This window comes from Ambystoma mexicanum, chromosome 3p, assembly GCF_040938575.1.
Source record: "Ambystoma mexicanum isolate Mex_15411 chromosome 3p, UKY_AmexF1_1, whole genome shotgun sequence".
NCBI lineage: Eukaryota > Metazoa > Chordata > Amphibia > Caudata > Ambystomatidae > Ambystoma > Ambystoma mexicanum.
In genome coordinates, this window is record NC_090925.1 from 908838217 (window position 1) to 908855427 (window position 17211).

The window sequence follows — 17211 nt, forward strand, 5'->3', positions numbered from 1 at the left end:
TGTGGGGGGGGTGGGTGGGGGTGGGGGTGTGTGTGTGTGCGTGTGCGTGTTCCTGTTCCTGTTCCTGTTCCTGTTCCTGATTTGACAACTACTGGCTGTTTGAATGGTGCAGATCCTTACCATGGGTGGGCTTGGACTTCTTCAGCCGACTGAAGATCCGAAGAACACTCCAGAAAAGGCCCAGCAAACCTTCCTGCGTCTGGCCCGATGAAGCATTGTAGGACTACCTGATATGCGAAGGCCATGTGCAGTGTTTCAACCCCTGGACTTGTGGGACCAACATGCATTAACATGTTCTTGAGGATCCAGCTGTCCTGACCCTTTGGAAGTGTCCCTGGACCACTGTGGACAGTCCAGCTCTCCACTGGGCTACCTCAATAGAACCATTGCTGTTCTACGTTTACAGCTGGAACTTTGGTGATTGCCAGCTTGTGATATAAGTTGCCTTCCTGCTGAATGTCAGTCTCCCAGCTTCAGTGGAACCTGTCCTCTGTACGGTGCCCGTTGCTGGAACTCACCTTCCACCATCCTGTATCCTAAAAAAAAGGGGTGCATTCTGTATTTCTCCATCGCCTAGGGTTTCCCGCTGCTCCTGGACGTGACCGGACGAATCTTTGCACAGCTCTTGGGCACCGGCACCGACAGCGGGAAATCCAACCTCCAGCGATTTTATTGATTTTAGGTATTTCTTTATTTTTTTCTTCTCCCCCTCTCCATCCTCCAGTCAACCCATCGAGTCATCTAGGAAAATCGGAGCCAGGCGGTAAATTAAATGCAAGGCATTTGCCTCCCCCTGTCTTCCTTAGTATAACATTGAGAACACTTTTATTGTATGCTTCTATTCCACCGATTTTTTTTTTTTTGGTCGTCAAACATGAAAGACAAGGGCACGTTTTACTTACCCAGTCACTTTGTTGCATATCTTTTTTTTTATGATCACCAACACAAGTTACTTACCTGCTACAGATACATTCTGTGGAGAAGTATTGTGACTTTTGGGCACAAGGCCCCACTCTTCTTAAGGAATGGAGTGCTGAAGCTAGGGAATATCACTTACGATTTGGTTCCATCTTACTCCATCACTTACTTTCCTCCTTTGTAGATTTAAGTCATTGAATGCATTTCCAGGACCTATAGAACTGCATATATGTTTATTATTGAGTGTTGTGCGATATTATTGCATGTTTGTTTCATTTTTTTCATGCGTGTTTAAGTCCTAGAGTAAATCCTGTATTTTGTCTACATTCCTGTCTAATTTGAATTATGTGCTTGACTGTGTGGACTCATTTTGCCCACTACACCCCACTCACACTCTCTTGAGAGTAGCCTTGACTTCTCTCCATTGATACCTTGATAAGGTTTTGGCTAACCACTGAGCTCCCCTGTTCACTATAACCTACCGTGGCTGGCTAAAATCTGACCACCAGGCCAGATTCTAGAAATCCATCTTAACACTAAGTCTTCAGGCATTTGTCTGAATTAGAGTAGAAAATATTTCATTAACCTGGAATGATTGTAAAGTTTGTTTGCGATCATCTGTCATGATGGAAGAATCCTGGGACTCTCTTTATATTAGGTGTATTCCTAAATTGGATTGTGGATGGCCACAGGCCAGTGGGATGCCATATGTGGCTTTATGTTTACAATAAAATGCAGTTGGTGGCCCTGACTGCATGGTAATGCATAGGGAACTCCTGGCATGGGACCAGGACAAGCTTGCTGGCGTGTCAGGCACAATGATTAAAGTGTACTTCACCAGATAGAAGTATGCTCTATTCATTGACATTGCATGTGTGGTGCTCATAGATTGGCAACAGATATATGTATGAATAATTACTAAGTGTCTGATGCCTGATGCTGTGCCAAGGTCCAGAGATTGAGCCGTAGTGCTGCTATTTGATCTCAGAAGGCCAGCAGGATTTGCTCATGAGAAGGAGGCTGGGGCAGGTGACACCACATGGAGCAGATGTTACTACTTTACTGTCTACTCCAGCCCATTCTATACACAGGTTTTCCACTGTACATGACACTTCACCCTGGCAGAGTTTCACCCACTCGCATCTGACCTTTGTGGTCGAACAGGCTAGTCGAGCAGCACACCCACCTGCGACAAACATTTATCTGTGTAGTACTAGGCACCAACCACCCTTTACTAGAATGCTGGTGGAGTATTTGTGCCGCAGATGGGAGGCAGGGGATATGTCAGAGGGTCACATTAAGTCTTGACATTCCAAAGCATTTTAGCAGCCCCTTGTCCACTTGCTGGTTCCCTCTTCATTTCAGTCTGCACAGGCCAACCATGTCCACCATCATCGTGAGGCCCATTATGGAGATTTTAACACCAGCAGGAACGTAGGGCAGTGGTGTCGAAGTATTCTCGTCAGCACCAGGGATCCATGCACGTCCTTCTACACCTTCATGTTGCAGGAGCAAGCCATTTCTGTGTGTATAAAAAGTTGTCACCGGGTACAAGAGATCATTCTGCAGAGTATCTCAAGAAGAAGACATCTTCTCCAGTCAGTTGATGGCCACACCCCTCACAATTATATTTTTTTAAAAGTAGGCATGCAAATGCAATCTGAAGATGGTGTCTTTCTGTGGGAGCGCTGTTGGAGGCACATAGAAGTCATGCATGTATCTGGTTATTCATATGTCCATGTGATGCTTATTTTAAAGTCTTGATAAACAAGTTATGATTTTCGGAATTAACCAATTTATGTACAGCACGTGAATCAAAAGCAGCAACAAGCTTCAAAAAGAACATTAGAGGTAAATAACGATTGGTATATATGTCAGTAATAAAATAAATGACTAATGTAGGATTGATACTGGCTCATGAAATGAGGGTGATATTGCAGTTTAATAATTAAAGGCAAACACTCATACAAGTCAATTATTGAAGGTAGACAGTCAAATATTTGCAAAGCTCATGGAATATAGGCTCTCCAAAATCATTATTTTGTTGCATCAACATAGCTTCATGCTAGCAACAAGGAAGATATCACAGCTATCTTGGTATGCACAAGTATGCCTTTGTTCATACATCTTGACAGGTTTTTATTATTAGGGTATTTATAGAGCGTAGACCTAGCTTCAGGAAGCAACGGAGCGCTTTACAAGTCACAGGGGTAAGTAAACAGTGTGAGGGAAGCCGATCGCACAGGAGCAGGAAGCTAGCAACAGGGAGGAGGAAGCTGGGAAATTGGCACTAAGGGATCTCCAAGTAACCAGAGTAGGAAATTGGGTTAAGCAGATCGACCAGTCTCAGGTTAAAATCTAATACACCATTCATCTAACCGTTAAATGAATGGTGTATGAACCTAGGCCTTCGTGAGAAGTCATTCGTTGAAGAGGAGGGTCTTGAGCTCTGTCCTGAAATGTAAAAGCAAGGGGTGCATCTGGTGTGGATGAGGAGGACGTTCCAGAGCATGCAGCATAGACAAAGAAGGCCCGTCTTCTGGTTATTTCCTTCCTGCACATGTTCTTGCTTCTTCCAATTCGCTATATTGAGAATGTTGGAAAAGATTGTGGCTGCAGCTTCATCAAAGTGACTTCCAGTGAAAATGCAAGCCTAGACTGTGTTCAAAGCTTCTTAAATGCTATTTACAGTGCCCATAATAGAATAGATTGCGGATACAAAATCAGAAGAGCTTTGCAATAGGAATGATGGCATTTATTATGGACTCGGCTACATAAAAATGCTTTACACTGGCTCTGCTGGGATATATTGTGGGCGCAGCTGCATGCAAATTACTTACAATGGCAATGCTGGCCTATGTTGTGAACTTGGGTATCATGAACATTTTGTGAAATGCTCATGTGTACTGTTTTTGACATGGCATCTACTAGTTTTTGCATGCATTACCCTAGAAAACCAATTGTATGACATTTTAACCCATTTTTCTCAAAGAATATACTGTAAACTGCACCATTTCCACAGATTATTTTAAAGGCAAATCGGTACAAACACTGGTATTCACCTATATTACTTGGGACTCTTTTGCAATGCTTGCGTGCACTCATTTGTGGGAGATGTTAATGCCCCTGCACTTGAGATATTCACCTGCGCCACTGACCTTGAATCGCTTACAATGCAAGTGCCCCCTGAGGAGCTTCCCGATCCCCTGACATCAAAAGCTGCCTTCACAACTGCCATGTGATTAATAATGTTACTGGCTATACACCATGGCGGCTGGGACATGTGGGTGCAACACCCCTTGTTTCTATGTTAAATGTTAAGATTTGATTCAAAAGCGTACATCTTTCACTTAGTGCCATCCGCATCACACTGCTGTGGCAGCATGCTCAGCATATTCAGTTTGCATGAGTGGTGGCCGAGGTCGGCCCAAAAGACTGGCGCAGAATATGGATTTTGGGGCTGGGGGTACAGGGGCCTTTTACCAAGGTTTGCAGCGGGGTCCTCCTCTTTTTGTTTATGCCATTGTTGCAGCTATAAAAAGGGATGCAATTTGTTAAAGACCAGACAGATTCTCTAAGGCAAATGAATATTAAAAATCAGGGGGAATCTGGTTTGATAAAATGGGCAGCAATTTTTTAAAACCTTGATCTTGAGAGTACTGTAATAGAAATATACTAGTGCCAAACTGAAGAACAAAATGGCGATTATGTTTAAGTAAATAAAATCTCAATTGGTTTCCACAAAATACAGACTCTAACAAACCTTTTAAATATCGATTAGTTGTGGAACAAACCAGTGTTTTTTAAGAACCTATGCTATTATTGCAGTTGTTGGAAAACAGTTCTATCCCCTCGCAAACTCCTACTGCTAGCATATTGTGCGAGCCACGTTCACGCTCCAGTTCTTTATTAGGGCTCTGTGGATACGCTGAGGCCACACATGCACTGCTTTGATCATCCATGGAGCACCAACAGCTCAGAAATAGCAGAAAACATTGATTTGCAATATCCGCAATACAATTGCAGGCTGGGATTATCCGTTTTTGGACTATATAATGTGGGGTTTTGATTGGCCATTTTTAACATTTGCTGCATTTAGTCTGTGTTCAGTGTTTCATCACAAAGTCTTTCAAAAGTTATTCACTGTATACTTAACTATACAAAGGCTGTGATTGATTGTGAGTTCAATGTTCTTCTGCAAATGTGTGTTAAAGTCGGCCACTTTGAGGGGTCGTTCAGTCTTCATGTTGCAACCAAAAACAGATATTTATTGTTCATTGTCTGCATTAAAATCAAAGGCTCTGATTTGTCATTCTATATGTTTGCTATACTCATTTCCGTTGTTCATCCACCTCTCGCAGTGCCTGCATTGGTCCTCATGCTGGATGGCCCTTTGTCTCATGCTTTCTGCCTTTCTGATTGGCTGTTTGTTCTGTTGGTCCATCTTTGCAGGCCGTGAGCGGGCTGGCAGTAGATCAACAGTGTGCGAGGTCGCCCAACGCGTCCCCGACTCACCATCTAATACCATCTCCATTGGAGCGAATGACTGTTTGTAAGTGTGTACTATTCTCATTCATGCTTCATACACACCTCGCAATGTGCAACATGCTTTCAGTCTGCAGGAGTGGGGTAAAACAAAAGTGAACAAAAACTGACAGTCTGCAGGGGGTTATTGCCAAGGATCCTAAGCGCTGAAAGTCTGCATAGATAGGTCTTTAACAGGGATTGCGTGTCTAAAGGCAACATTGTGGGGGAGACCAAACACGTGCTTGATTGGTAGAAAACAGATAGTGTAGATGGGGTTCATATGGGCATTGTCACCACAAAGGTCAACTACAGTGTGTGTAGGAAGGCATTGCGCAGGAGGCCAAGGACAGATGGTCTGCAAGGTGGATGAGAGACTGTGAGTCTGCAAGGAGCATTGCTTAGTTGGTCAGAAAGCCAAGCACTGACCATATGTATTGTATAGATTGCAAAAGAGTTGAGTATTGCCTTTTTTCAAAGGGACATTGGATAAGAAGCCAAATGCAGACTTTGCATAAGGGACATTATTTACAGTTTTCAGTGGAACATAGTTCTTGTATTGCAGTTTCGTACAGGATGCTTTGCTCAGTAGGACGAGCACTGAAATGCCACATGTCAATGTGGACAATCTGTAGGGGTCATCAACTAGAAGGAATAGCATACAGGGTGCATCACCAAAATGTCAGAATGCCTTAACTTTATAGGAGTGGAATCACACACATGGCAAATGCTGTGTGGAATGCCTAGCACCAACACGCAATTACACAGACCTCTGAGCTTTGGCTGGTTGTTGGTAGAATTGTCAGGCGTTTTCAGGGAAGGGGAAGGCCGGGTTACCTTCGAAGTCCCTTCCAGCTCCTACTGTCCATAGCATTTGAATTAGCCGAACAGGCGTGATTTTGGGGAAATGTTTTCATATACATCTCTTGTCAAATGTCAACATTTAGTTGGTGCAGGGCCAGCATGCAGAGAGTACAAACATGTAGATACATTTACGTGGTCCAAGGTTGTAATTCAAATGTTTAGAGATGGGTGCAAATCTAAGGCAAAATGTTCGCTTGCAGTGTCATTGCTAACAATGTATGAAAAGGGCTGGAATGTTGTTCGTGAGAGGGAATGGCACCATGAGCATTTCTTGTCCAGCTGTTCAATGGCTCATGTTGTCATACTCTATCACCTTATCTTGTCATGGCTTGACGAGCTGATGGGTACATTGGCTAACCTTGCTACGTGTGTCACCAAAGGCAAACTTCCAACAGTCAAACCTGGCCCACTGCGGAAGTGGGCCTCCATGTAAAGCACACCAATCAACAAGAATAACAGTGCGCATGTCAATCATTAGCATACCCAATTGTCATCGTGTCAATCATCTGTGCGCCCATTGCACATCCGTGTACCACCTACACCCATGTACACCTAGTGTGCCCATCCCTAAAACATCAGTACACCCAACACCAAGTGTCACCCAGGTTTAGCTGTGGAATTCTACCTGACATCTGCAAATACTATCCAAGTGGGAGTTGTGCACAATCTCAATGTATAAACCATGCCCAGATGTGCCAGTAAACCAAATGCCCATCTACCAGAAGTCTAGCTACTATGGTTTTGATAACAGTGGTCAAATGCATCCAGATGTTCAGAAATTGTACACACAACTATAAAGCACATTCAAATGCATAGTGATATGGAACCTCAGTATTTCACCAATCTTCAGATGTGGATGTTTACGCAACACCCAACTGCACACCAAGTTGAAATTCAAAGGGGCACCCAACGGTTATCTTTCACTCCTGATGTGGAAGTATATTTAAGGCTCACCTGTAATCTACCCAACATCCATCTATCTTTGAAACCTATCTGTCATTCCTAGGAAGCGCACCTAAAGCCCATCGGTCGTTTGAACCCCCACACAAGTGTTATTTACAAATCCTGCTTCACACCACATGGCAGTGTCCTAAACAACCCATTTCCAGCTCAGCCAGCTGTGTGAAGGGTTGTTACCTTGTGTTCAATTCCAAGGGACACAGTGCCCGTATGTGCACCTTTTCAGACGTGGAGGAATCTTGAGTGAAGCAAAGAATCTCGCTGCCAGGGTGCTTTGGGGGTTCATTGGTGCTGGAATCTTGTAGTGCACATTGCAATTTCTTCATGCACCTAGTACCCTCCATTGCACGTCATGCACATCTCATCTGCACCATATTGCTCTTGTACCTGACACACTTGTATTCTACCCATTGAAACTTCCTCTTTCATAATGCCAACCTTGCCCTAATTGTGCCTCTTTCATGCCACTGACTCCTTCCTACTGTAAAGATTTAGTCCTGGGCTTGCACTTTTCACAGGCTGGTATGGTTCGCTTTGACTCCTCAAAGCATGTGGTTGTGCGACTGTAGTTTGTGTGATATTTGCCTGTGCAATTTGAAATCCGCAAAAGTGGCTGCGAACCAGATGGTGCGATTAGGTACGACACTGGGGGGCAGATATTGGTGGGAGTGGCTGTGTGAAGAGTTCACAACTCGCTTTCTCCACCCACTTATCGTTTTTAAGAACAATATAATTTCACAATCCCAAGTGATACTTTCAACAATTTTATACATTGGGATTAATGAACTAGTTTCTCAATTAAGAAATGATGTGTTTTCTTAAGAAGATCACCCTCTATGGACTTTCATGCATTGCTTTAATAGCAAATGAATCCAACACACTCTTCAGTAGATGCGTCTAACATGTGTCCATACTAGTTCATAGGACAACATTGCACTACTCCACCACATACATGTGGACAAATACATTATAAATGAAACGCAAAAGTATGCTTTAAAATAGTTTCATGAAACAAACAAAGCTTCTGGCTTTAAAAGATGGTTGCAAAGTAGCAAATGAGGTTCTATGTTTACACTAAAACAAAAACCTCACCAAAATCACTTAATGGTTCCAATTAGCTCTAAAGGTTTTTCTGTGCTACAGTAATCCCTTGTGTGAGTGCCGACTGCATGGGGCACAAGGAAGGAGAAAATGAAGGATATGACTGAAGTACAGCTAAAATAAGAGCAAGAAATGAGAGATGAACTGAGAGAAAGCAAGGAAAGGAGGCCAGTTTAGAAGAAGTACCCTGCAAGGAAAATGAGAGGGTGGAAAAGAAGATGAGAGAAAGGAATAAGGCCGATGGGGAACAAGGAAGAAGGCAAGGTATTGAAATGGGATAGTATATAGATGAGGTGAGAGATTACAGTGAAGGAAACTGGAGGATGCAAGTTAAAAAGTGTGTGTACACATTTGTACCCCTTTTCTCCAAAACTTGTATCTTTTGTTAAACTCGTCATATCATTTTCATTTTTCTATCCTTCCATTTTATTCTTGGTATACGTCAATCCTACCCATCTTTCCTTCCACGCTTGTCAGCTACCCTTCCTAGCTGTTTGCCTTTTCTATCTGACATTCGTTTCAATGGCTGCCCTTACCATCTATTCTTCCTACCCTTCCCTCCTTATCGACCCCTCATTCTTTCTTTCCATCTACCATTCGTACAATCTTTTTCTTTCTAGCTGTCCTTTTGCATCGGTCCAATTGTTGTATCTAACCACCCATCCTTTTCACTCCATCTATCCTGTCCCTCTTTGAAACCAGACGATAAGTATTCAAATTCTTGCATTCCCACGAGTGCAACGTTGGCAGATTGCTTTATCTATTCTTATCTTAATTCAGGAAAACTTGAATAATGCAAATCAGTGCAAAGGCTTATTTACTTTGAGAAGTTAAGAGACAATGCTGCCAAAAGGCTCCCAAAGAATTTAGCCTTTTAAATTCTGATGTTTTGAATGCAGTCCTCCTTTTTATTAAACTGGCAGTAAGCCATCTTGAAAGAATGATAGCCTGCCAAAGGTATAATCTTTAAAATATTATGAACTGTTTGCGTTTTTTCAACAACAAAAATGCACGTTGGATAACCGTGGTTCTTCCAACACTGTGCCTTTTCAACTTTGCATGGCCGTGCATGTTAGGAGTGAACTTAAATGCATTTGCTAGAACAGACACGCCTTTCACTTTCCTCACCTTCAATCGTTGCACTGACCTTCCCACAGAGTTCGTAACACTTTACACAGGCCCGAGTACCCCCATGGCCACATTACACCCTGAATAATAAACTAACGGGGTGGACTTTAATAACTACATCTGCACGTTTCACATTTCGTACATACCTTTTTCTGGATACTCGATGGTCAACTGTGTCTACTAGGTAAACAATACAGAGAAAAAGCATTGTATAACAAAAATGTACACAATGTGTGTTCCCACTATTACAATTTAATTTTGAAACTTATGTATCCAGAGTGGTGAAGACCACTTTATTTTGTATATAGTGAACTATAGTGAACTACGTCCTTGGTTTCCAACACATACAACTATTCTGTTTGCAATTAATTAATTACAAGGCATTTTAGTGTACATCTGGCTGTCTTTATCTTCCCAGTCTCCATAAGTAACCATTGGAACTCATGCCCATTAAAGAAGGAATATATTCCACATACAAATAAAATTGGTTTGCGAGTCCTATGGACATTGTTTCAGGCTTGAATTTTTACCTGCCATGGCGGTCCATTTCATGTTTGACTTATGCCCACGTCCATGTGTACCAAAGCAAGTTAGCAACATGGTAAGCAACCAAAGATCGAACTTAAGCAATACTTTCCGACTCAAATCCTCTTACCATGAATTGCCATACCATAAACCTTTTACAATTCACCATGGTTGTCAACCAGGTAAACAAACAATAGATCAACAGTGGCCACGACATTCATCACAATATCAAACTATTTGTTTTACAGCCAAGCAAGAAAGAATACTTTTTCTGTTCAATACAGGGATCTACATTTCTTTGAGTTATTTAGCTCCTCGTTTTAGCCTTGAAGAGGCCACCATGAGCCACCTTTGACTGGGCAGTACAAAGATAGCTATGTGACATTAATTCTGCGTGTTTAATGGACACCTAGATTTCATTTACAACATACTGTGTCATATACAATGAACTACACTTTATGATTTGCATTTCGTTTAGAAGATAGATTTGCAGAACTTTACAACCTTGTTTCCCAGAGGTAGCCCCTGCTTATTGGGGGACACATGATACCCAAGTGTTTCCTGTTAATCAAATCTCTAGTTCAGTCCCTGATGTGTACAAATTATGATCAACTACCTAGTAAATTGATCTTTCTGCAGTCATGTAGATAAAACATCAACGTAATCAAAATATCACAAACCTTTATACTAAATTGGCCATAGTATGTTTTTCCTTTCAGTGGCTAAATGATTCTCTCTCTCTCTCTCTCTCTCTCTCTCTCTCTCTCTCTCTCTCTCTCTCTCTCTCTCTCTCTCTCTCTCTCTCTCTCTCTCTCTCTCTCTCTCTCTCTCTCTCTCTCTCTCTCTCTCTCCACATCCTTATCTGTATACCCATTCTCTGTTTTTTTAACTCTTCAGTTTCATAAGGGAAAGTGCAAGAGTAGTGAGCTGGGGTGGCAGGCTGCCATGAGAACAAACGGTCAGGTCAATGGGGTTGAGTGCTGGCCGGTAAGGCATCCTGCAGCTAGGACACAAACTGGAAACGATTAAGAACAAACTCGTGGAGCTGCATGTCACCTTGAGAAAGAGAAGTTGGGCGTCAAAACAAGTTAGTGTAGTTCTCTACATTAGAATCCTGCCTTTGGTGACATGCAGCTCCATGAGTTTTATGATGCAGGACTTAGTTTTCTTGGCTTAGTTTCATTTTTTGAATAAAACATATACATTTTCTTTCTACTATTATCAGTTTTATTTTCTTTATTTTGTTCTACAAAGGCATAATTTACTTTCACAAACCTGAAGAAGTGCCATATAAACCGTGAAACACGTATTAATTTTCTTAGTGATAGGAGTGAATTTACTACTGAAGACTGTTCTTAATTAAGAACACAGATGATTTACCGCAATAGATCTAGTGACAGTTGGAAGCATGAGGTGTTGAGTATTTTTTTTAAATTAGTTTATCAATTTCAGAAAATGCAGTGAACCCACATATCAGTGGGCAGAATAAATGATTTGCAAACTCTTCACAAATACGGTTTGATACAGGTTAACATGTCAGTAGAAACCTCTGCATGCTGTCACTGGTTAACCTTTGACATTACTAGATATTTGCGATTTGTTCCTTTAGAGTGAATGTGAATCTAACTTGTAGTCTAGTGGGGCTTCATGTGGGAGGCAGACTAATAGGGGAGGCTTGGCTTCTGCAGCACTGTTAATGTAAACAGAGGTATGTGGAAAACCTAACTTTCTGATATTACCTTTTTCCTTTCAGAAACGAACACCCGTAACCCTCCCCCACTTCCCCCACATCTCCCATCTCGTCAGCAATGTCTGGAAGGAGCACTCCAGACTCCTTGGTACACCATCAGCATCTCTCCAACTGGCAGCAACAACCACAGCGATGCCTCTTTCCCCAGACTGGCTCCGGAAATACCAAGCATGCAACTTGAGGAAGAGGATGGTGCTGAGGACCAAGAGGAAGACTCAGCCATTATCAGCATCAGCAGTGCCTCTGTCCGCTTGCAGCAGCTCCAGCCAGGGGGCTTTGAAGACTTGGGTGAAGCGAGCAGTTCTGCAGCATTACGGGCTAGAGCAGTTGATAATCAGTATTCATTCCTCTAGACGGTGCTACTCACATACTGGCATACAGAGGAGGAATTACTGCCAGAACCAGAACCTTTGGTACTGTTTCTACAAAGGACTCTGCTAGGGAAAGCACACTTGAGGAACAGAAGTAACATGTGATCACTGCTACACAAACTGAACTTTGCCAAGGGGACAGAGTTTTACTTGTCCCTCTGAAGATTCCTAAAGAAGGGGATCCATGCATCATTCTGCACATCCAAATAACAGAGATCTGCTAATCCCCTGTATATCTAGGGAGTGCAAGATTCATGCATTTCACAAATCTGTATGTATACTCATGAAGATGGACATTCACGTATCCCTCTGCTCTACCACAGGAAGGGAAATTCATGAATCCTTCTGCACGTCCATAGAAATAAGTGGGAGAGTCGTGCATCCTTCGGCGCTTTGGTAAACAAAAATTCAGGCATCTCTCTACACAACCATAGAAAAGGAAATTCCTGCACCCAGTGCATTTCCATGCAAACAGAGATTCCCACATACATATTGACCGACATCTTTGTGGACAACCACCGACCAGAGATCACACATACCTTGGCACATTTATAGAGTGGAGTTTTAAACATCTCTATGAACACTCACATAACAGAGTCACTCATCCCCATCACCATTCATAGAACTGAAATTCATGCATCCCACTTAACAACCGTGGAACAGAGATTCTTGAATTCCTTTGAATACTTACAGAATTATATGTAAACAAGGTGGATATTCTTATGTCACTGTCCTTGAAATATACCTGATAAAGGACATAGCATTCCCCATGGGTGTCACATCTATTACCTAAAAGCTCTAGTGGAATCAAAGGCACAAATACATTACAGCTCAAATAAGCATTATACTACAGGCTATACCATTTCAAGTTCTTTTTTTCGTGGCTTTCACTTAAGCATCACCAAAGACTATACTGAAAGGTGATCTCATATTTTACATAATTGCTGTCTTTTATGTGTGGGTTTGTTGATTGTAAATGTAAGCCACTTGAAAAACTACAAATGGTACAATGAGGTGCCTGAATCGGGCACAACCTCCCTCCACACCACCACCCCTCAGGTTGGTTATGTTTTTGCTTTGACTCCCACAACAGTATCAACCCACCAGGGAACTTGAAGCAAGACAGTTTGCCAGAGATTGTGATGGTATCAAAGATCATGACACCTTAACTAACATTAACCACAACAGTCCAATAGGAGTTTAGAATGCCATCACATTACAACCATAATTGACTAGATTGAGACATTTGTAAAGCCTTAAAACAAAACACAGAATGCCTAGAAGGGATAGAGATTGTGAACCATATGCATCTACCCTTACCACAGGCCGAATGTGAGACAAGTCTTATAACATACCACCCACTACGAAACTGGCAATAGAGATGTAAATCTTATACCACAACACAGAGGCACAAATGCTGGTAGTGTACAATCAATCCAACTTCTGTCTTTAGACTCAATGTTAGATCTTGCCTCATGCCAAATTAAAATATATGAAACAGTTTCCCGCCTCAGTGAAACATTGTTTCACTTCATCCACTGCAAACGAGTGCAGATAATAGCACTTTATCTAGTGGCACCTTCCACAGTATACATCGATATGAAGTGCAAATTCTTAACCATCTGAATCCACTATAAGATGTCCAGGCAAGTGTAACTCTTTCTGCTATGTTATCTAGTTGATCGAGACAGGATGAAGTCCTGTTTTCGTCCAAATTTCACAGACTAGAGAAGTATGGAGGCTTGTGCACATCCGTCACTGAAACCCCTTCTTACAGTGCGTACATCTGTGCCTATGAAGTTGTATTTTATCCTTATAGATAAATATATTGTATTTCTATAAAATGATCAATGCTGTAGAAGTAGACCGTTGCATCGCAATACTCAATGGTACTGAGTGAAACATAATGCTGACAAAAATTACAGCACTAAGAGAAGTGCAATGGCACAGAAAGAGGAAGTACCCTGTGGCATGTCTCATCGGTAGAGAGTCAGTATGTTTCGTGAGGCTTCCTGGTACTAAGCATCTGTATTATGGTACATGATTTTTTACTGCAGGCTACTTTGAGATTTTTACAGTAGGGCACACTGAAAAGACTATAAAGTCATGTGCACTTGCTCACTTACCCTATATTAACTGTGTAAATGGAGGTCTCGTCTATTCTCAATGCATTTAGGGATATGTAGTCTTACCTGGCCAGAGTTAATGGCTACCCTTTTAGACCACGGGCACAGACAGTTTAGAATACATAGAGATCCTCTAGCAGTCCATGGTACTGACTCAAAATGTTTTATGGCACGGCGCGATGCCTCGTCCAGTGTGTTACTGAGAATCCTATTACTATCTATGGTACTTCTTGTTCAGTCCACGATTAAAAGATGCCTCCTACTATCTAGTATGTTCTTTGAGAGAGATTGCCAGACCCCACTATGCCACACCCCAAACTCCACTGCCATTGCCCAAGGTGTAGGCTCTTCCGACTTCATTGCTTGTGGCCCTAAAAACAGGCTAATGGCTTGGGGGTAAGGGAGGGAGGGGGGGGTTGGAAGTATTAACTCAGGAGTCAAACTAGCTTTAAAATATATACCTATATGTTGTGTTCTGTCTCACAACTTTCCCTTTTACCTGTCTTTCCCTCTTCATCCATGGCTTATCACTACCCTCCTTCATGGTATCTCTCTTCTCTGTTATTTAATCTTCATGTTGTCAGCCTCCTTTGGATTATCAGTGCCCTCTCAAGCCTTGGCTGCTCATTCTCCATCTTGTTCACCCCTCACAAGACATGTCCTTGTCCCTTATATCCTTTGTAATCCTTTAGACTCTTATGCTGCTTCTTTTGTTTATATGCCTCTGCTTCTCAAACTCACACTCATACTACCCAACTTAAACTTTCAGTCTCTCTTTGGTCAATCTCCACACTTCCCATTTTATCAGAGATGCAAACATACATCTACCTGATAGATGACAAAGTGGAAGTATGTAATATAAGTTGTGTTTTATCACTACTATACTGCAAACCCTTAAGACAGAATGCAGCTGCCATGAGGATGGCCCCTAGAAAGTATTGACAAAGCTAAGTGACTGTCTCAGAAGTACTAAAACACTACTCATTACCTCACCCTCCCCGTCCTCTTGTCATTCGTTTATCACTGTACCCCTTGTCGAGAACTTCAGATACTGATTTAATGTACTAGGTACACTATAATATTCTTTCAAACATTTATTTTTCTACAGTGGAATAGGACACACATTACATCTTTTTCAACTATTTTATTTTATCTATGGTATTCTTTCCTTTTTGTGTTTGTAAAAGCTTATTTGCCTTGAAAATCTATTTGCCGAAAAGTGTATCTTTAAATTATTTATTGAACATATTTTTGAACCAATGCAGTTTTTAGATACACAGGAAGGGTTCTGTTACTGTGCATTGGAAATCCTTGTCTTTAGAACAATGTAATCCTTTAACAAAATTAAACCTCTTAGCAGATTCCCCTTGCAAGTGTTTTTGTGTACTAAAAATTGAAGTTTCTTTGCTGAAATGTCTGCCTTCTTGTATTAGATAATTTACACTTAGTGGGTCTTTTATACACTTACACAGTATAAATATTTCCATTCATTGTTGGAAAGTTTTCCAACAAGCTTACATAATAGGTACATTTCAGGTGGTGTATTTGCTGAAATGACAACAGAACGGAGAGGTAATTGATTATTCGACGGATAAAGATGTTCATGAGGAATAGCCCAAAGGAGAAGAATCTTGAAAAAACTACACAAGACTAGATCTCACAAAGATCTCACAAAAAAATCATGTTTCCAAGAGGGCTCAAATTACTATTCCTATTGTTCCTAAAATTTGGAAGATTGCTGAGAGGAGACTTTAAAAATTAACATAAATGGGCAGAAAATATTTTTAAAAACTAGCAAATACAGTAGACACTACCTATTTATATGCACATATTATTTCTATCATCTTGTCCTACTTGGACATCAGGCTTATGAAGTTGTATCAATATTTGTATTCACATTATGATGGCCCTTCAAACAGAACATAACCACCAGTCCTTTGAGTCATGTGATTTGTCATGGAATACGTTTTTCTGTCACATGAGACAATTTTATGATTTTAATGTAATTTTTAATGTCAGCTGAAGTGTAAAAGAGAAATTATTGGTTTCAATCACTATAAGTTGCCAGAAAGGCTGTCCTTAAGGTATCAATAATTTAGTTTCTGAAGAAAACATCTTTTCCTTCTTCCCCTTTTGAAATGTTCCCAAAAATTAGAAAATATACTAATAACGGCCTTTATTTATAATTTGTGCTTAACATGCACTAGAGTGGGAAAGGAAAGAAGTTGTTCTTTCGAAAATTTCCACTGTGGGTATTCTTTTTTTAAAAGTTTGTTCTAGCTTTTGAATTCTTCCAATTAATGCAAAGACAAAATAGATATTTACAAGATATATGAAATGCCACCAAATAAATTCTGTAAGATGGCGGATGTCGTTTTTTGATTTAAAATACAGGTTCCATTACCTCTGATTTCAGAGAAAGGCTCACTTCCCCAATGATTCTCAACAAAACATAATCCTATTCACAACCTCCACCGCCACCAGAATGCAGCTATCCAAGTCCTTGGCCTTGAGCTGCACACATTCTACTGATCTCACACAACCACCACACCACGCCTAGCCCTAGAATCAGCAACACACCACTTAATCCGCTCTGGATGCACACATACCGAGTGTACCCAAGCACTATTTACTACACTGCTCTCTCCACTGACCAGGACTACGGTCCCCGAGGGCGTTCAACCCACAGCACTTTGGAATCATACCCATGGTAAAACACGCTATACAAATGCCCAATAACTAAAAATAGGGTGTGAAGATGATAAAGGTTTTCAAATGTGTAAGGAGGGCAGTCATATTGCAACGGTACTATAGTTGGGGTTCATCTTTTACAAATAATGTAAACTAAAACCTGGAGTGATCATGAGACCATGCTCTTTATGATATATCATCTGAGAAATCCTGACTATCAATGCACTTTAAAATGGAGCTCCCTTAAATGTGT

General features: G+C 41.3%; 1 protein-coding gene across 3 annotated transcripts in view; it reads left to right on the top strand.

The window, feature by feature from the left end:
- Nucleotides 1–15629, top strand: part of SH2B1 (SH2B adaptor protein 1) — a 603138-nt gene extending 587509 nt beyond the window's left edge. For 2 of the 3 annotated variants that reach the window (XM_069652165.1, XM_069652166.1), the window contains one exon: nt 11774–15629. In XM_069652165.1, the coding sequence (XP_069508266.1) occupies nt 11774–12123 (350 nt within the window). In that variant the 3' untranslated portion in view covers nt 12124–15629. Of the gene's footprint in view, nt 1–5370; nt 5471–11773 lie in introns of all 3 variants that reach the window. The other variant, XM_069652167.1, reaches the window with a different exon arrangement.
- The last annotated feature ends 1582 nt before the right edge of the window (nt 15630–17211 follow it).